Source organism: Strongylocentrotus purpuratus, unplaced genomic scaffold (assembly GCF_000002235.5).
Source record: "Strongylocentrotus purpuratus isolate Spur 01 unplaced genomic scaffold, Spur_5.0 spur5_scaffold_21, whole genome shotgun sequence".
Taxonomy (NCBI): Eukaryota; Metazoa; Echinodermata; class Echinoidea; order Camarodonta; family Strongylocentrotidae; genus Strongylocentrotus; species Strongylocentrotus purpuratus.
The window spans coordinates 28247904-28270075 of record NW_022145607.1 but is presented as its reverse complement, the minus strand read 5'-3'; the positions used below and the strand labels follow the sequence as shown (position 1 = coordinate 28270075).

Sequence of the window (22172 nt, the reverse complement as noted above, 5' to 3'; positions counted from 1 at the left end):
TGTATGACGAAACAAATGATTTGTATCACTTTAGAAGCTATTTAAACAAAATGTTTATTACAGGCTTTTTTTTGTGGGGGTAGCTTTTTTGGCTTTGTTTTTTTTGGGGGGCGGCTAAAAAGGAGGCCCGCGGGACGAGAAACACTTCATGTTTGTTATTTGGCCTTATGATTACCCTAACGTAAGAAAAAAGCTTTCCGTATCAAGAAATGTTTCCTTTACCTTTCCGTCTTGCTCTTCTACCAGATCCTCTTCACTAGCCGATGGCCTTGGAGGAGGAACGGGGGCGAATGTCGGCTCCGTCTGTAAGACCAGAGAACAACGAATATTAGTTGATTTTAAATGTACCAATCACCTCAGAATAATTTGTAAGCACAGCTAGAACGTATAAAATCAACCTCTTTATCTGGCATTCTATGGGCTAAAGGATGAGGAGTACGATAAAAATAAAGAGACTACATAAAACCATGTACCATAACCAAGTCAGATTTGGGTTCTGTGCGGGTTCTATTCTTTGTGATCTGTACGAGTGCATGGATTCTACTCACAGGTCGGGAGAGTTTTTAAACTTGCAATACATCTGTATCAAAGAAATATTTGAAGCCCATTAATTGAATGTAGTATAGTGATACGGAAGCGTATCTAAACTTGCAATACATATTTATCAAAGAAATATCTGAAGCTCCTTAAAATGGAATGTACTGTAGTGTAGCAATATGGAACCCATAACATACATGTATAAGGCCATATATATATATCCTTATTTATAAATCCTTTTTTCTATTATCACTCAGGGCTGATAACACCATTGCTTTGCTTGATGACACTTATTATTTGTCTGAATATACCCCCAAAATACCAGACAACTAAATATCATCTGTATTCAGTCGATATCGGAAGTAATCTCTTGATCTTGGGCACACTCACCATTCTGTTGTTGTAGTCTAACGACACGACTCGCCTGTCCAGCTTCAAACTCGCCGACTTCGCCTTCTTGGCTTCAAACTTGCTGAAATCGGCAAAGTCGTGTTCCGTCGATGAAATGTCCATGCTTAGTGTTTTACTTTGCTGCAAATGAAGATCAAAGTAGACATGCAGAGATGATAATGTACATAATAATAATAATAGTAGGTCAATTTATATAGCGCAGCTACTGAATATACTCTATTGCGCTTAATAATAATTTTGAGGCACATTTATTATTACCACGGCTTTAGCCTAGCTGCCATTACATGATTACAGCCCTCCAGCATTTCAAGGAATTAATTCCTGCCAGGTACCCACTTACCTCACCTGGGTGGAGAGTGGCAAATGTAGATTTATGTCTTGCGAAAGGATATTGGTGTCGAGGCAGGACTCGCACTGCATGCCATGTGAATCAACAATTATCAGACCACGCCTCTACCACATATAGCAAACACAGTTCTATACCTAGTGTATTAAACCGCTGACTGCATTCCCATAGGCAGAATACACGTGCCACCATGGGTTTTTAAGAAAAGCTTACAATCCAATAATTAGAATTTGCCAGTATCCGACAATCCAAGGTATTGGTAACAAAAACTTGTAAAATAACAGTTTTGCCTCCCCACAAACCAGCTTCCTGCATCATCTGCTACGACTATGATGTATTCTCTATCAAGACTACTGTTGAGTAGAGCACCTACAGCGACTGAGAGTCTGCTTTATGCGAGTTATTGCAACTGTGCCACCATCTCATAAAGGCTCTAAGACACTAGCTATCCTACGTCACGGTTCTTTGTCTCCTTCTTTTGATGGGCTATAAAGGTGTCTAGTTTGAATGGATGATAAGTGCAATGGTTTCACTACTACTTTCATTATGCAGTCGAATTCAATGAAAAACCGCATGCAAGACACACACATTTTAAGTTGAGTGTTTAGGGCTGGTGTTAGTGTTTAATAAACACTAACACCAGCCCTAAACGGAAATCAGCTGGTGTTGAGGCTTTGACCTCTGAATATCGTCAACTTCCGGTAGCTAGTGTTATTGATTTTAAGTACAAATGTCCTATTCACTAACACTAGCCCCTAGGGATTAGGGAAATGTTTGTTTCCAATTCGGTGTTAGTGTTGTACCTGCACAACAGTCAACGCACGAACAGCGCTATTTCATTGTCTGACGATCAAATAAAAAAACATGTGAAACAGGTCCTTTATTATGTGATTCATACATTCTTTGGGGTAAAATTAATTATTTTTCTAAGACCAGAGAAATAAGTGTAAATTTATTCTGTGCTTTTCATATCTTTAGTTTTAATGTAGTATTTTTAAATCATCGTCGTGAAATCAAGTCTGTGGGGCGATGTCACAGTGCCACGGTGGTCTTAGGCTATCGATATTGATATCGGTATCGGGCTCTTAATTTCATCAATTTCGATTTTTTTTTTTTTTTTTTTTTTTTTTTTTTTTTTTTTTTTTTTTTTTTTTTTTTTTTTTTTTTTTTTTTTTTTTTTTTTTATTTAAGAGCTCTTGACTGCTCTAAAGACTAACACTAACACTAACACCCAACTTGAAATCACTCACTGCTGCCCTTAAAGTTGGAATAATTGTTAGGCATTTATGCAAAATGGATATGGCGCTTTACAAATACTCATTATTATTATTATTACTATGTAGAACCTTACTTGTACTTGCTGAGCTGTAGGTCTGGGCGGTATTACTGGACGGGGCGATGAAACACTGCCGCTTGATTTTTCTGAGGGAACAAAAAAAAAAGTATTTAATAGAATCAAATCATCTACTCTGCAATCTTCTGATTTCTTATTGACAACATGAAGTGAAAAAAAATCATTTCAAAGTCCGATTACATTATTCAGTACAATTTGTGCTATACACATGCATGTACACAATGACAAAAAATGATAACTGTTGAAGCATCAGTGTTGATTCTTTCAATATATTTTGTGAATCACTACGGTTTGGAATCGTTTCATACCACATACATGTAAGATGTCCATACAGTACATGAAACACACCATAAACATCAAATCAATTGATTAAATGATTACAACAATTCAATTCTGTCAGTTCCTATAGCACAAAAGGATATGTGAAGAATAACGCTGCCTTGGTGCATTTATTTCGGCATTTACTTATTTTTTGTTCGAATGGTAAAAAAATTATCCATGACAAGAAGCAAAAAGAGGAGAAAACTCAGGAACAGATATTTTATCGGAAGAGTTTCATATCAACTGCGCTTACCGTCCTGGAACACAAGATTAAGATCAAGCGAGCTGGAACGAGAATGATTGCGCTGATGTTTCCTAGGGGGTAGGGGTGGAGCAGTCACCCCTGTCCCCGATGGCTCTGAGCTGGGAGGGGGCAGAGCACCTTTCAACAAAGCTGAATTCATAGATTTGGTGAGCCTTGGCCGGGGCAGGGTCGAACCTGCGTAAGCCATGGCACTGCGTGAGTCAACAGTGCCCTCCTTTGATCGCCGTCTACCAGCATCTTGGGTCATTTCCTCCGTAGGGCGGGGTGCTTTCCTCTTGGTTTTGCTATTGGAGGGGGACGGCACTGCCCCCTTTGGAGGGGGCAGCAGTAACCGAGATGGAACAGATGCCCTTCGCGACTCTCCTGCATTCCGCTCTTGCTCTGCAGGCGACTGTTCAACCTTTGAGGTTTGAAGGTGGGCGTGAGACCCGTGCTGGGGTCGAGGGCCTCCTCTTGGTGACTCTCCTCCGGTCTCTGTGGTGACCGCTCCTTGCCTATACAGGGGCAGTCGCCCTGGGGTGTGCATACTGATAGCCGCACCCGAGTGAGACCTGGATGTGATACGAGGTTGCCCCAATGGGTCAGGAAAGTGACAAGAGCATATAGATACACACCACCACCCTACCCCAAACAAAGATCTATTTTACTGTGTACAATACTACAATGTGTTACACTTCACTGTAAAGCTCAGTGGAGATACTATGTGTGAAAGAAATCTACTATTCAATAGTCATACAGGTTACTACATGTATGACATAGGCAAGAAATTATATTTTTTCTGAACCTCAGAGGGAACTCGGGAAAGTTAAACAGCACATGCCTAAAACAGTAACCCATTGCCTACTGGACCCAGTGACCCCTGTATTAAGCCTATGGCGATGAATTCATTCAGTAGTCAACAGATTAACGATGATTTTGTGCTACTGGGAGAAGCAAATCATAAAATCTTATTTAAAGATAAAGGTGAGTTCTGGTCATCCGATTGCATTGTGAAAGAAAAGGTGTGGAATGGATCAGAAAAAGTTGATCATGTACATGTAGCATGTAAGTATTGGTGTGTACTGCAAAGTTCTGGAGTCATCAAAATCATAATAAATTTGGCCCACCCTTTGTAAAGTAACAAGCACTGTACACAGAAAGATGTATAAGGGACTACACAAATGGTGTCGGGCTACCAACCTTGATTTCCTAATCTTTCTATGCTCATTACGCAGCCAGTATACATTTTCTACCAAAATTGTTTGGAAAATGACATTTATTTGTAATCTTTAACATTCAGTGTAAGTTTCGTTTGATTCTGTGAGAATTAATTTTCTTTTTATTACCAGAACTCACCTTTATCTTTAAAACAACATGATCTTGTTTGTACACAATTACAATCTAATAATGATATTTTCCTCTTTCAGCAAAAACTGTCTGCATATACATGAGGTACATTTGTCATATTAAGAAAGAATATTTTTTTTTGCTGGATATTTATCATTTACTAAACCCCAGGAGGATATTTTATATAAAGCGAATGAAAACAAGACTTTGTTTTTGCCTGTAATTCCAAACATATTATTACAGTACAGGTTCAAGATTTAATACCAACTAAAGTATACAATATATACATAAGACATAAACAAAAGTGAAGTTCAATATTCGGTCATATCATGTATTCTCATGCAAAAACAAAATCCAAGTGAAAATGAAAAGCAAAAATGAAAACGAGTGTGGGTGTGTGTGTGTGTGTGTTCACATCAAATCAAGTTAGTAAATATCATCAAACTAGTGTCAAAAACAGATGTGCATAGTTGAAAATGTCTGCAGTGTTGAAAGAAACCATTAAAGATACTATGTCCCTTTTGCAGCCAACTTCAAATTATGTAGAACTTTGCAGGAATTATGAATATGTCATGTATGTCCTATCTGTGAAATGTAAACGTTAGCAGTGTCCTTATATTCAAATTATGCAAGGAAACCCGTTTACTTGCTAGACTTCACTGTCAGACACAGTATTGAGTGACTGACTGCCTTTTTTCATCTTTGGTAATAACATACATAAAATGAGCTGTAAAGGGTACATGAGCATTTGTCTACATCAATAACCCACTTCTCGTAATGGCCAAAATTAAACTGATTGAATATTTGTGCAGCATAATGTAGGATCATTTGGTACAATGGTCTGAAAAATCAGACTATTACTTACTGGCTCTATAGCTCCTAAGTTGATTCGACAACTAATACCGGTAGTCGTTATTTTCCCACTTGAAGACATTTTCAAGCCCCCCCCCCCCCCTTTTTTTAGGGAAGTTCTAAACTAGTACTATCTTTCAAATGCCGTTGGAATTCAACCTTTTCATTTTTTGGCCTGCAAATGGGACATAGTACCTTTAACGACAGTCAAATTTTCACTGAAAACGTATTAATATGCAGTGTTGGCCAACTTGCACAATGTATTCATCATGGTTTCTATACATCGTGCTTTCAAACAGAAAGTGAAAGTAAAAACCTTCAAGTCCCAACCTATCGAAATGTTATCACTTGGAAAAAGACCAGTTAACAAAATCTATATTCTAAGAAAATTTATACTGTAATGAAGATTTGTTAAAGCCCTGAAGCTTGTGAGATGCCTGTCCTGACATAGCACCAATAAATGTAGGCAACCTACATTCTGGCAAATGGAATCCAATTTTTTTTAAAAACTTTTTGCCACAATCATTCCACATTTTGTGTTTGGCTCGAGAACCTTTCGATTCAGAGCCCTAAAAAATAATGCCAGATGCATGAGAGTAGAAAGGGCAACAATTTCTGCACACACTGCATTCTATTTTTGTTTCATGAATATATTGCATTTGATGACGGAAATTTTGAAAAATGGGAAATAAGTGTTAAAATCCTTAAATTGGCAAAACGTTGAAAGATTCAAAATCATTATTTTTTCGATCAAAATGTGAATTTTTTCAACATATTGACATTCTCGCCTATGTGTAATTGTCAGAGACAATTCATTTTATTGCAACAGTGCAGCAATAAATGAATAATATTATTGGTGCCAATTTGACGAACAATATGTGATCAATTTAGCCCTAAACAAAAAATCTGACCCAAAAGGGTGAACACAGTAGTATCAAGGTTCTTCGACAAGGCAGGTTTATATATATGAACACATTTAGTAAAACTAGTCTATCTACAATTAATATTATCTCATCAACGCCAAATTATGGTGGTCGAGAGGATAAGTAAATATTCATGCTTTTATCGGTTAGAAAGTGTTGCTAAAATTTTGATTTCCAAACAAACATTTCCAGACAATTTTACAAGAATCAAGGTCAATTTAAGTGTTACAATAAACAGAAGACCAAGGTTGAATTGAAATAGCATTGCTTTTGAAGATTTTTAAGTTGATGTGATCTCTTGGTTGGAAGATATTACACATTCTGTATCATTATTTTTCTTTTCTTCTTACCGGTACTTTTTTCTTCTTAAATTAAATGCCTGTTTTCAGGGTCACTACAAAGACTTTAAACACTGCATGTACAGTGTCAGTTTTGGATTCAGGAGATTCCTTTAACTAACAATCTCTTATAAGAACCATGGTTCATCTAACTGATAAAGACTGGAATCATGCAAAATGTATAAGTTTCATATATTTTGATCAAATCTAACCCAGACAAATGAAACTTTGTAAAGGGCAAGACCCAATATCTGCTGTAAATATTTAGTTTTTCTAAATCTTAACTTAAAACTTATAAATTTTCCAACTAAAACAAAGTTCAAGAAATGGATCATCCAAACTATGTTGAAAGAGTTTTTTGCATAGTATAAGTAATAATGAAACAGCACACTAATGTTGTACTCATGAAATAAATCCTTTTATCTTAAAAAATTATGTTAACCCACATCTCTCACCCCCCCCCCCCCCTCTCAAAAAAAAATCTTATTTAACAAAATTAGTAGTAGTATTATACTAATTCAGTTAAACCTGATCCTGTGTCTAAGACCCCGTTTAACGCACTAAGAATTACATCGTTTGTCAAACCTTATGTCGAACAAAAGCTTATTAAGCCCTGCCTTCAGTTTGAATTTCAGTACAATACTGGTCCAAAGGGTATATATCACTAATTTTACCTATGTGTGCCTTGTGACTCATTAATGTTAATGAAATATCAAAATTTAGCATGCTGAAAATAAGTGCCAATTGGAAAGATAGGAGTGATATAGAGAGTAAAAGAAAGCATACCCGTTGTCCTCCAATTCACTAGAGAGCAAAGAAAAAAATGATGCAAAAAACAACAAATCAGAAAGGAAAATGTTTTAAAAATGAACACCATAAAAAGTGATAAAGTATAACTGCAAACAAAGCAAAGAAAGATAACAGCAAAACAGAACTGGTTTTCTCATTTAAAAATGATGGTTCACCATATGTGTTGAATAAATCATTGGACAGAAAATTATTTAAAAAACAGCATATGAACTCGAAAGTAAAGAAAGAGAGAGATCGAGAGATATCTGAAAATACCAACTACAAAATTAAAAAATTCTCAATGGAATGATATAGAAATAAATACTAGAAATATTGAAGAGAAGTCTATTCAACCAGAAACCTGAAAACTTCAAAACTTAAAGGAAATTCTCCCTAACCAAACTAAAGATGAAAATCCCAGCTTTAGTACCAACTCAGAAAACACACAAAACTCAATCTTAGCTCTGTAATAAAAACTTACAATTGATTTTAATAATCTCCAGCTCAAAAGTTTTCAATCAACCAATCAAACCGTTACTGACTAACAAGCAAACAGCAAATAAAAGCCTCATTTTGATTGGTTGTAGAAACAAAGAATCAAGAGTTAACCCTTTCAATAACAAATGTGAGATAAAGGTTTAATCCTGATTAGTTGGTCAAAGAGTTGTGGTTGATTAACATCAATTGTAAGTTTTATCAAGCCTCGTTCATCATATCAGTTAAGATAATAAGTCTTTCAAACTAATACAAATGGAAGTTAGATAAACAACAATTTTGACTTCTGGTTAATAAAATAAATATAATTTTTTTGCTGTTCATCATTTTTTTAAACTTTACTATAAATAACTTCTAACTGGAACTGATCCTGATGTCCTTCTTATCTCTCTTCATTTCTTTTTCAGCAATATTTTTTTTTTCTTCTCATATTTTGATTTATAAAAAAATAATGATCAGGTATTAACAAATTTGCAGTTATTGACATTCAAAATCTTTTTTTTTGTCAGACTCTGTGCATTTACAGGTATATGTTATTTCATATAATAACCAGAATTCAAAATTACTTTTATACACTGTACTTCATGTACAATACAATAATACAGTACAATGAAATTTGTGACTTAAAACCCCTCTAAAGTGTTGGGAACCCCACAAATATGATGACACAATTTCACTTAATTGTATCATAATGTGAAAGGGGATGTCATTTAAGACACATTTTTGCAACGAGTTTCAAAACAAATGTGTTTGAAGTCGAATATTGATGAAAGAATACAAAATTTAGGTTTTCCGCATACAACAGAAAATCCAAATTAATTTATTGTGTAATCAATATTTTTCTTCAAACACATTTTTTTTTTTTTTTTTTTTTTTTTTTGGGGGGGGGGAGGATCTTTGGAGAAGTGTATCTTAAATGGCATCCTCTTTCACGTTATAATACAATCTACAGGTAAGTGCAATTTTGCCATCAAATCTTTGACGAATTTGGGGCTCCCAACACTTTAGAGGGGCTTTTAATGCATCTCCAACTGATGAAAATGAAAGGAGGCTTTGAGCTCTGTTAGTTAGTGTCTGAACGGCAAACTTCTATCAAGTCAATCGTCTATTACCTGGATCGGTTTCTAGGGACACGGGGGTGGGATGCTACCTGCTCGATCATCCCCTCTCCCGTTTGGCAGGGAGGGGCGGCTAAGAAGTCAACATGGAAAAAAACAAAAATGCTAGGTTAAACTAGGGGCATTAGACAGGCTATGCACTACAAGGCATGCAAGTGCAGTGCAGCATACATATACTGTCTAGATACACAAAAATGTACAGTCCTTTCCCTTCTAAAAAAAAGAAGAAAAAAAGTAAGCAAATTGCAGATATCAGAAATTAAAAAGAGAGGGGGAGCACCATACATTCACCTATAAATGTACATACATTTTTCTTCTAAAAGAGAAAAGCATATTGGAGATAACAGAAATGAAAAAGAAAAGAATGAACAGAAAGGATTAACAAATAAAAAGATGTGTTAAGAAGAATGCAATCAGGGGCGGATCTAGGAGGGGGGGGGGGTGGTTTCGGCGGTTTAACGCCCCCCCCCCCCCCTTGGGTGACCAAGTGAAAAAGAAGAAGAAAAAAAATTAAAATTAAAACGGCGGAATTTTTGGCGAATCCTGGATCCGCCACTGGGTCACCCCCCCCCCCCCCCCCCCCCCCCTGGCAAAAAGCTAGATCCGCCCCTGGCAATGTTTAACATCCTTGAGCTACAGATCATTAGATTGACTTTTTTTTCTCGTGGGGATCGTGAGACCAACAGCTAATCAAACCTATCGCACACTATATGATCTGACCACGATCCCAGTGTGTAAGAATTGGTAATAGCATTTGATATGAACATTTAAACATGTGCATTTCTTCAATGAATTGTCTCAGAGTATGTACAAGTATGTGTACATATCATTAATTAGCTCTGCAATGCTGGCCTAATGCTGAAGTCGAGGATTGTATCCGGTCCCTAGATCTGACACATTGTCATATGCACCATCTCCTTTTCCTAGGGGTCTATTGATCCTGGCACAAATGTAAGTGTGAATTCAGTCATCGGCTTCTCCACCATCGGCTTCTCCACCATCAAGTGATTATGATAGCCTCAGATGAGTATCAAATGCGAGTCAGAGTTTTAGTGGTACAGATCCAAAAACCACAGGCTTTGACAAAAGACCCGCTTCGAGGGGCAGAGATAAGATATCACGGTGACATGACTTTGTAGTTCGACTCCCATCACTAAAGTCACTGGATCCTGCTCCAAGTATGTTGCAGTCTTGAGACAAGTTGCCTCTGGGTAGTAGTAGTTCGTGATATCTTTCTTCTACCCAAGGTGCAACGATGGTCAAAGTTTCATTGACAAAGAACCTTTCCTCCGTGAGGTTTGCGACAGGAACTATTTCAAGAAGCAGAGGTAATGCCTCAAGATGCTACGATGTTGTAGTCTGGCTCCAGCAAAGAAAAACTCTGGATCCTTCCCTAGCCAGGTTTACCACATATAAACCATTTAAAGCCCCACTGTCCTACTTGTAGCTACAGTACTTGCTCCCTCTATATAGAAAACTTCCCCAATCGGTGCCTGTTGGTCCCCCATGATCCTCTTTTTCTTATGTTAGTTGAGAGCTGATTTGATGAGATAACCACCTGTCAGTGACCTCGCTGTGTGGTCTAATCCCTTCTGGCCAAGTAGTGTTGACTGTCTTTAAAGAAGCAGAGAAACTGCAATGCCTCAAGATGTATGATGTTGTAGTCGGGCTCCAGCAAAGAAAAACTCTTAAAGGTAAAGACCAGTATTGGAAACGCCCCAATTTCAAAAAATGAAATGGAAGCTCTCATTACCAATCATGTGAAAGAATATGTTTTGACTAATACATGATGATAAAAAATTTGCCGGGAAACCGCCTACTAATTCATATATTTGGTAAATTTGTTTCTCTCAAGGTCTGTGAGAGATATAGGGTAGTCCCATATACATCTTTCTGTGTAAAGTGCTTGTAACTTTACGAAGAATGGGCCAAATTTCTTATCATTTTGATGATTCCAGAACCTTGCAGATGCTAGATGCTAGATAATCAACCTTTTCTGATCGATTCCACAACGTTTCTTTCACAATGCAATCGCATGACCATAACTGGTCTTTACCTTTAATCCTTCCCTAGGAAGCGCGATGGCTCATATCAGTGGTGGGGCAGTGGTTATGTAATCAGGACATCACAAGTTCGAGACCAAGTCGAAGCACTAGTGCCCTTTGGAAAGACATTAATCCTGGTTACCAAGTCCCTCGGAGAGGACTTAAAGCCGTCAGTGCCCTGGTTGCTAATACTTACGAGCATACAAATGCTACACTGTATCTTAGCAGCCAGGTAAAACATCAGTCAGGTACCATTTTTCTCCTACATTCACAAGCTTTGAGGCAGGAATCTTTACACAATGGAGAGCATCAGCCAACTGCAGCAAGCAGAAACGTTTGGCTTCCTTTCCATGCTCAAAACCTTAATCTTGTGTTCCAAGCATGGCTAGCGCATTCGAGTTTCATTTTTCACATGTTTTGAATAAATTTGACGCTTCTTTTCTTAATGAGGTGTGTCTTTCATTGCAACCTCAAATCATTACTAAATGCATGAATTCTACCCTACCTTTGGAGTGCTTCAGAATAAACCGACTTGAATTGTTTTAAACTATACAGGGGGCGTTTCACAAAACTTGTCATCAGTGACAAATGACAGGTTTTGTTATAAGCTACTGAAATCCATGCTTCTGATTGGTTATCAGCAGATTTGTCACTGATTTTTGTCATTTGTCATTGAAAAAAGGCTCAGTGAAACAGGCCCCATGTCTGTATTAAAGAGATAACGACATCGTACAAATCTCCAAGGTACCTTTTACCAACACTCTGATTACATTTTAACATGTACCTTCATTGATGATCAAACTTATACATATTTCTCTATAGATCACACAATATACATAATGAAGAAACGATATTATAAGGAACAGCATGAGCAAGGTATACATTGGGGCGTGTGTGAACGAGCTAAGGTGACGGGTTAGTGTGGGTCAAGGTGTGTCTTAATTAAGGCTCGTTCAGACATCGCACGGTATAAAACCGCCGCACGTTTTGTAAAACGTGCAAATTTATTGCATCACGGAGCTCTGTCTTATACGATACAGAAACGTGATGCGTAGTACACTTTAAGTCATCATTAAGAAAAAAAATGTTGCGGTTTTGCTGCGCTACATGTATGTCTGAACAAGCCTTTATGGCATCAGTAGGCTACAGGGGATAATGTGGGAAGGGGTAATGGGTATGATACTGGTGTGCATATACATGTAGGAAGTGGATAGAGAGGGTACATGTATTAAACTAGGAAAGGTGGGAATACATATTGATGGTAATGTACAATGATGTACGTGTATACGACATGTGCACTGTTGGTGATCTGTTTTGAATGTAGGGAAGGGTAGTGCAATATACATGAAGGTGCACCGACATATTCATTCATGCACAATGTTCACCATCTCCACTCCCCGGGGAGTATTCCTACCATATGGCTACCGTGCAGGCATATGAGAATTACTAACACAAAGGTTTTTCCTCATCCTACCAGGTCCCCTTTTCTCTCCTGGGTACGGAGTGGCAAATATAGATTAACACGTTGTCAAGGTATATTAGTGTTGTGTCAGGTATTGAACCCATGACCTTTGCATTTCAAGTCAGCTGCTTTAAACCACTTGACTATGACACCTCTACAAACTAAGTCATTATCACATAGAAATCAACTGGTGCAGATGCTTGGTTATCAAAATGTGACATAAATATTCAGCATCCAACAATTTCTATCTATCTCACCCTAAAAGACATGCTTTATTATAAACATTATCTCCAGTAACCATGCACTGCAATCATCTACATGTACATCTACATGTATAACTGTACCAAATTGAACATTACATTAAACATGCAACAACTGATTTGATGGTCACATCATTGCCACGGTATTAAACGAACACAAATATTGACACATTCCTTTTCTTACTAAAAAACAAACAAACAAGGGAAAGTATGACCCAAGGGAGGTACATGTAAGGGGTGATGTTTCCCCTCAATTTTGTTACTTTGGTTGTTTGTGTATTTTTTTTTTCAATACAATAAATCTGTCACAACAAATCAGTGGAAAACCCATGGGAGATAGGGTGAGTTTGTTGTCCATGCATGACTTCTCATATCATACATCTACATGTAAAATGTAAAATCAATCAATCAAAAATCAATCACAAATCCAAATGTGCATAAGACTTTGTCCCCATCAACCGTTGTTGATGAATGATACACGCCAATAACAATAAAACAACAACAACAACATTTGTTGTTGTTCAGGCAAAATAATTTGTATATAATATTGATGACAATTATAGATGTATGGTTTCTGTGGAATGTTCAATTGCAAAAGGGACCCCATAATGAACATACATGGCATAAATTGTGTACATATAAATATACATGTACTAAAATGTGGCAAAAGAGCTTGGATGGCAGGTGAGAGAGTTTGGAGTTCTTCAAAATGTTGTGGCTTGGTATTTGGTACACCGTATAGCTGCTACTAGTGGGTACATTTATATAAGCACGATGATCTTTTGATTAAGGAGCAGGATTTGAAATGGAATATGGGAAGGGAGTTGGCAGTAGCTTTATACACTACTGTGATGGAGTTGTAAACACAGGGGCAGCGGCTTTAAGCATCGGATAGCACTGGTTCACATGGCTTGGTTTGAAAGCTCTTCTCCTATCAAATTAATTAATTAAATAAATGATATCGTTTCACAAACTGGTAGTTTTCCCCACATAGAAGGATCATTTTCTTTTCTTTTCTTTCCTTCCTGATTATAGGATTACATTATTTGAGAGAAAATAAAACAACAACAAAAACATACTCTGGTCAATTGCTACATCATTTTTGACTTATTTGTTGTTGCCTTGTATTTTATCAATTTAAAAAAAATTATCCTTGTTTCATAATAATACTCAGCTTTTATATATAGCACAATTACAATTAAGTCTCTAAAAACATATTTCATAGCAAAATTTACTTGTAAATTAATATAAGACTGATTACTTTGACTGTGGTATGCATTCTGTTTTGTATAGTAAAAAAGTGAATTATATTAATTTTGAAATAGTTAATTTTTCTGACTAAAGCTCACACTTTACACATAATGTCAGTATTACTAGTCCCAAATTTATTTGAAAAGACGATGTCTCCAAACTTGTATAGTACAGTATACATTATGAAAAGAGAATTATCTCATTCATTCTGTATTAACAAAGGAAATTGAATGCATAGACCACATGGTAAGTAGACCAAATGGGTCTTGGATGAAACGGTTGTAGACTAATTGGTCATCGGGTGTAGTGATAATTGGACCAAAAGTTCTTGGACAAAATGTCAATTTAAAGATGAAATTATGTTATACCAAATGATGTCTTGGACAAAATGTTAATTTAAAGATGAAATTATGTTATACCAAATGATGTTAGACCAAATGACAATTTGACAACATGGCATTAGACCAAAGGGCAATTTGGTATAATTTGTTTTCATTATTTCCCTTGTATTGGAAATACAATTTTTATTTTACTATAATAGTAAAAAATATCTGACTATATATGTATTATATTGAAGAAGAATACAAAGAGCTTTCAAACCAAGGATGTGCATATTGTCAGCTATCCTTTCCATGCAGTTTATAGTGACATTTAGCTTTGAATGGTGAGGGATTACATATTCATAGCATCATCTCGCTTTCATATTATGTCACGAGAGAGAGGGGGGAGGTACCTGAACCGAACTTGGGGCGGGCCTTGCCCCACTCGGGAGGCGGGGCTATCTTGGCGGGGGTGTGGTCTGTGCTGTTACTACTTGTGATCGTCATGGCGCGGGGCTTAATGGGGGAGGGGGCCACTATCTTGCGCTGTTCCAACTCGTCTTGGTGGACAGGATCTAGAGGATTTAAATTCATGGATATTTAATTCTACATGTACAAAGAACATATTAACGAGTTACAAACAAATCTTGTTTTAACACACGCACACGATTACATGTAATTGTATCACAATACAATGGTGTTAGAACTAGAATAAAGCTGTTGTGACAGTTTTCAACACAGCTCATCATTACAATGTGAATCTTTACGCAGGCAGTAACGTTAATTCACTAGTTTTCTAACAAGATGTCACGAGTTTGTTCGTAAGCCCAATGCTGAAGTCCTTAAACAAGGCATTTCTTCTGAAGCCGTCTTTCTCCATCCAGGAGTAGAAAATGGGTGCCTGGTTGGGAGGTATTCCTTTAATATGCTCCATAATAAAAGTTACATGTAAGATCATATTAGGGTGCTGATCAAGAAAATATTAATGTATTAAAATGAAGTGCAATTAGCATGCCCGGTCAAGTCACTTCAAATTCAAATGCGTCACACATAATTGTTTATAGCAGAGCTGACAATGACCTGGTAATTTGAAAACCTTGGGAACATTTTCCACAAAATAATATGACCCCTCTTGGCTTCTTGAGTAAAAAAACTCACAATATGGAAACTCATCAGCAACTAGATGGAATTCGACTGCGCGCAGTCGAAAATGATGCCTCCGTCATAGAGCAATTTTACCAACCAAAACAGAAGAAATATTTCAAATTCAAGTTCATTTGTAATCCATTAACAGGTTCTCAAAATATCGTGATTACAAGCTATTTTTGCATACATAATGAGCCATGACCTTTGACCTCATGACCCAAGAATCTACTCGGTTCATTGGCTCTGCAAGATACATACATGATCTAAGTTTGGCAGGAATCCATCAATCTGTTCTAATGATAATGCGATCACAAGCCATTTTTGCATACATAATGAGCCACGTGACCTTTGACCTCATGACCCCAAAATCTAATCAGTTCATCGGCTCTGCAAGTAACATACATGACCAAAGTTTGGCAGGAATCCATCAATCTGTTCTTGAGATAACGTGATCACGAGCTGTTTTTGCATATATAATGAGCCCTGTGACCTTTGACCTTTGACCTCGTGACCCCAAACTCTAATCAGTTCTTTGGCTCTGCAAGATAAATACATGACCAAAGTTTGGCAGGAATCCATCAATCTGTTCTTCAGATAACGCGATCACGAGCCGTTTATGCTTACATAATGAGCCCTGTGACCTTTGACCTTTGACCTCGTGACCCCAAAATCTAATCAGTTCATCGGCTCTGCAAAATAAATACATGACTAAAGTTTGGCAGGGATCCATCGATCGGTTCTTCAGATAACGCGATCACGAACTGTTTTTGCATACATAATGAGCCCTGTGACCTTTGACCTTTGACCTCGTGACCCCAAAATCTAATCAGTTCATCGGCTCTGCAAGATACATACATGACCAAAGTTTGGCAGGAATCCAGCAATCGGTTCTTCAGATAACGCGATCACGAGAACGGGACGTACGGACGTACGGACGGTACTACTCACGACAGTATGCTTGTGAGATTTTTGTCTTGTGTGTCTGAAAAAAGGGGTATCTTGTGTGTCTTTTCATTTTTTCCTTCTAAAGACTACTTGTGTGTCTTAATTCCCAACTTCTTGTGTGTTTGTCTAAAATTAAATGAAAATGCATCTTGTGTGTTTTTTAATACAATATGTGTTGAGACTGGTTTTTAAAATTAAAATTAAGGCTTGTATGCCCAAAAGACATTATTGTCTACCTCTATCCAAGTCAGGAAAATTAAGGCTTGTGTCCCGCAAAAACACATCATTTACCCGCCTAAGTCGTGAAAATTGAGGCTTGTGTGGCAGAAAAGACGATCAGCTACCCTGTCCAAGACAAGAAAATTAAGGCTTGTGTGCCAAAAAACTTGATGTCCAAAAAGTATACAACTATTTATTTGTGACTTTTGAATGACCAAAAAATTGATTTATCTTTTTTCCTCATTGAATAGAAACATCACACACATATAATACAGGTAATGCAATAATATTCCAATGCTGTGGAGGAACCAATGAAAAGCCAAGGAGCTTGTCATGGCAGAAAGATTATTTACCCCTGTCCAAGTCAAGAAAATGAGGGCTTGTGTGGCATAAAAAACATTACATGTATTATATACCTCTGTCCAAGTCATGAAAATTAGGGCTCGTGTGGCATAAAAAACATTACATGTATTATATACCTCTGTCCAAGTCATGAAAATTAAGGCTTGTGTGGCATAAAAAACATTACATGTATTATATACCTCTGTCCAAGTCATGAAAATTAAGGCTTGTGTGGCATAAAAAACATTACATGTATTATATTCCTCTGTCCAAGTCATGAAAATTAAGGCTTGTGTGGCATAAAAAACATTACATGTATTATATACCTCTGTCCAAGTCATGAAAATTAAGGCTTGTGTGGCATAAAAAACATTACATGTATTATATACCTCTGTCCAAGTCATGAAAATTAAGGCTTGTGTGGCATAAAAAACATTACATGTATTATATACCTCTGTCCAAGTCATGAAAATTAAGGCTTGTGTGGCATAAAAAACATTACATGTATTATATACCTCTGTCCAAGTTATGAAAATTAAGGCTTGTGTGGCAGAAAGACATTACATGTATTATATACCCCTGTCCAAGTCAAGAAAATTAAGGCTTGTGTGGCAGTAAGACATTATTGTCTACCCCTGTCCAAGTCAAGAAAATTAAGGCTTGTGTGGCAGAAAAACATTACATGTATTATATACCCCTGTCCAAGTCAAGAAAATTAAGGCTTGTGTGGCAGAAAGACATTACATGTATTATATACCTCTGTCCAAGTCAAGAAAATTAAGGCTTGTGTGGCAGTAAGACATTATTGTCTACCCCTGTCCAAGTCAAGAAAATGAGGGCTTGTGTGGCAGAAAAACATTACATGTATTATATACCTCTGTCCAAGTCATGAAAATTAAGGCTTGTGTGGCAGTAAGACATTATTGTCTACCCCTGTCCAAGTCAAGAAAATGAGGGCTTGTGTGGCAGAAAGACATTACATGTATTATATACCTCTGTCCAAGTCATGAAAATTAAGGCTTGTGTGGCAGAAAAACATTACATGTATTATATACCTCTGTCCAAGTCATGAAAATTAAGGCTTGTGTGGCAGTAAGACTTTACAGCACTGGCTTTCTGTACATTGGATGAATTTAAACTTTGAAATTCACAAACTTTGAGATTCCAAATATCAAAATTCATTAAGATTTCTCAATTCCACATCAAAATTCACTTTAAATGCAGATATCCATTAAAATTCTCAAAATCACTTTGCCGATGGATTTTCAAAGAGGAGTATTGACAAAAAGAATATGTCACGTAACTATGAAGAATTTTTATTTCTTCAGAGGCAAAGTTGAGTATTTCATTATTTGCTAATGGAATACGTTTTACACATATCTGGAACTTTAAAGGTACTATGTCCATTTGCAGGCCCCAAAAATGAAAAGGTTAAATTCCAACAGCATTTGAAAGACAATATTAATTTAGAACTTTCCGAAAAAAAAGGGGGCTTGAAAATGTCTTTAAGTGGGAAAATAACGACTATTAGTAGTTTAATCAACTAAAAGATGAAGTTGAGTTCTGGTTTTGCGATTGCATTGTGAAAGAAACGGTGTGGAATCGACCTGAAAAGGTTGATCATCTAGCATACAGGTGTATAAGAATTTGTGTGTATTGCAAGGTTCTGGAATCATCAAAATGATAAGAAATTTGGCCAAGTCTTGGTAAAGTTACAAACACTGTACACAGAAAGATGTATATGGGACTACACAACCACGTGGCGTAAAAAGGCTATTCCCCCGAGTTTTACGATGTTACATGACATATTTAGAATATGAAGGCATTTGAAGAGCCATGCTTTTTAAGGGAACATGTCTTATCTGATGTTCTTCCACACTTGCATAATAGGAATGATAATGCTCACAAATTATTTTTCACCTCTTCCCAGAACTCAACCTTCTCTTTAAGAGCTATAGAGCCAGTAATTAATAATCTGATTTCAGACCACTGTACTGCAGGGTCAATGTCGCTATTCATAAGGACCGCTATTCATAAGGTTTGCTATTCATAAGGTCCGCTATTCATAAGGACCGCTATTCATAAGGTCCGCTTTTCATAATTGGAGAAAAGGGTCATTATTCATAAGGGTCATTATTCATAAGGACCGCTATTCATAATGAAAGAAGAGGGTCGGTATTCATAATATTAGAAGAGGGTCGCTATTCATAATACAAAATCGGGTTCGTTATTCATGAGGGTCCCTATTCATAATATTACAAAAGGGTCGGTATTCATAACACAGAAAGAGGGTCGCTATTTATAATACGAAATGAGGGTCGCTATTCATAATACGAAATGAGGGTCGCTATTCATAATGCAAAATGAGGGTTGCTATTCATAAGGGTCATTATTCATAATCGATGAAGAGGGTCGCTATTTATAATAGGAGTAGAGGGTCGCTATTCATAATAGAAGAAGAGGGTCGCTATTCATAATAGAAGAAGAGGGTCGCTATTCATAATAGGAGTAGAGGGTCGCTATTCATAATAGAAGAAGAGGGTCGCTATTCATAATAGAAGATGAGGGTCGCTTTTCATAATAGGAGTGGAGGGTCGCTATTCATAATAGAAGTAGAGGGTCGCTATTCATAATAGAAGAAGAGGGTCGATATTCCGGAGTAGAGGGTCGCTATTCATAATAGAAGAAGAGGGTCGATATTCATAATAGGAGTAGAGGATCGCTATTCATAATAGGAGTAGAGGGTCGCTATTCATAATAGGAGTAGAGGGTCACTTTTCATAATAGGAGTAGAGGGTCGCTATTCATAATAGGAGTAGAGGGTCGCTATTCATAATAGGAGTAGAGGGTCGCTATTCATAATAGAAGTAGAGGGTCGCTTTTCATAATAGAAGAAGAGGGTTGCTATTCATAATAGAAGTAGAGGGTCGCTATTCATAATACGAAATGAGGGTCGCTATTCATAAAACAAAATGAGGGTCGCCGTTCATAAAACGAGAAGAGGGTCGCTATTCATAATAATAACAAAGGGAAATATTGGATGGAGGCCATCCCCACAGCTATGGCGTCCTGTACAGGCACGTAGCCAGAGTTTGATGTTTGGGAGGGCACATACATGTAATCGATCGAGGTAAACAAAAAGGGGGGTCTAAAAAAGTTCAACCGATCTTGGAAATTTGGGGGGGCACGTGCCCCCCCCCCCCCCCCCCCCCCCCCCCGTCCTGGTCCTGTAGGGGGTGACATATAGCCCTGAATAGTTGTCTCTTTTTAAAGTAGTTATATTTTATCTGTTATCTTTGATAATTATATAGAGCCAACCCCCGCTCATGTGGTGACAGGGAAAAAAAAGAGTAAAACATAACACACATGTAATCCTATCGTAAATTGTCCTCCTTGTTGGAAATCTTGCCCCACCACCCTGCCCCCGACTGATCTTATCCAGGCTATGCCACTGAGACATTAAGTAAGCCAAGCAGGCCCATTATCCATTTTAGTTTGCTATTTAAGAAACTAGTAATTGTTTATACGACAATAATGTTTTTGTAGAAAGTAATTTTTATTAGGACTCATGGACCTACAAATTATTGAGCGGGATTGGACCTGACCATACGCCTAGTATCTACTGAGCCCCCCCCCCCCCCCCCCCCATCAGTACGCCCTGGCGCGGATCCAGAATTTTCCAATAGGGGGAGGGGGGCGGAAATTTGAAAATGCGCAGACTGTTTTTCAACTCAACATACCAATACTGACAAGGTCATATTAGAAGCACGATGCCGGTACCTACAAGCAGGCACAATTTTGGAAAGGGGGGCAAGCTCACTTCACGTCTCTTGTCCGATATCAACATTCCCCGTTTTTAAGTTACACATTTTTTTGACATTTTCATCGGGGGGGCTGAAGCCTCTTGCCCGAAAAGGTAATTTTCTAGTTCACAATTCGGCTAGTGAGCGAAATGAGCGAGCAAAAATATGAGCATAATATGTATTTTGTGAAAGTGACGATTTGTTGTATCATTCTCGACTCATATTTCTTGTTTGAATTGAGTTCCCCCCCCCCCTCCTGCGCAAAGCGCGTAAGCTCTGACCTTTCATAATTTCATTAAATTATTAGAGAAAGAAGACGATTCATTGTACCATTCTCGACCCTTTTTCCTTGTCTGAATTATGTTCCCCCTCCCCCTCCGGCGCGAAGCGCGGAAGCTTTGACCTTTCATTGTTTAATGCAATTATTAGAGAAAGAATATGATTCGTTGTTCCATTCTCGACTCTTAATCCTTGTCTGAATTCAGTTTCCCCCCTCCCGCGTTTCTTGTTTCTTGACTAAAATCGACCGATAGCTATTCCCGTTCGGAAATTATATACCACAACTACATATGGTCGCATCTACCATTGTACGGCCGTAGGAGCTATTTGAAATTTATTAAAATTTACCGGGAGCACCGGTAAATCTTAATATTAAATTTTTCTTGAAAGCAGAAGTGTTTTAAGGGTTAAAATTACTAGTGCTTTTAATACATCCACATCCACAGGGGCATCCAAATATATCAAAATTGTAAAGATTCACTATCCACCCATTTTTCAAAATTTCCCAAAACTTCATGACTTTGACAGGCATGGATTATTATACAAATAATGAATGGTTATGAGTTCAATAGTACAAATATTTTCATGAGTTGAATAGAATTAATGTTAATCTTTCAACGAATGAAAATATTCACACTATTGAACGAATGAAAAACATTCATTATTTGTTTTATACTGTACAACATCAAAGAAGATCTAATAGAACGTTAATCAACAAATTATGCTTTACTCCTTATATTAAAGATAAATTAAAGTTGGAGTCAAGTGAGCCTTCTCGATTACATTCAGATTGCCTTCGTGTCAGATACACGCGCATACACGGGATACGCGCAGGGCAGAGAGGTACGCAGTCTGCATATAACCAAAAATGCACGGCGCATATAACCAAAAATGCACGCCAACAAGATTTGGATTGAAAGGCCCTTGCCTCCCCCCTCCCCTCAGCAAAAAAGAGAAAGGGAAAGAAAATAAAGAGGAAGAAGAAAAAACAAGGGGGGAAAGATACGTTTTTGCGCCCCTCTCAC

At 37.4% G+C, this 22172-nt stretch overlaps 1 protein-coding gene across 4 annotated transcripts in view; it reads right to left on the bottom strand.

Moving 5' to 3' along the window:
- LOC592824 (ralBP1-associated Eps domain-containing protein 1) overlaps positions 1-22172 on the bottom strand; it is a 64238-nt gene that overhangs the window by 2803 nt on the left and 39263 nt on the right. For 2 of the 4 annotated variants that reach the window (XM_030994113.1, XM_030994112.1), the window contains 6 exons: positions 9070-9148; positions 7460-7477; positions 3223-3785; positions 2646-2716; positions 928-1068; positions 223-303 (listed from right to left, as the gene is read on the bottom strand). In XM_030994113.1, the coding sequence (XP_030849973.1) occupies positions 223-303; positions 928-1068; positions 2646-2716; positions 3223-3785; positions 7460-7477; positions 9070-9148 (953 nt within the window). Of the gene's footprint in view, positions 1-222; positions 304-927; positions 1069-2645; positions 2717-3222; positions 3786-7459; positions 7478-9069; positions 9149-14826; positions 14989-22172 lie in introns of all 4 variants that reach the window. The other 2 variants (XM_030994114.1, XM_030994115.1) reach the window with 2 other exon arrangements.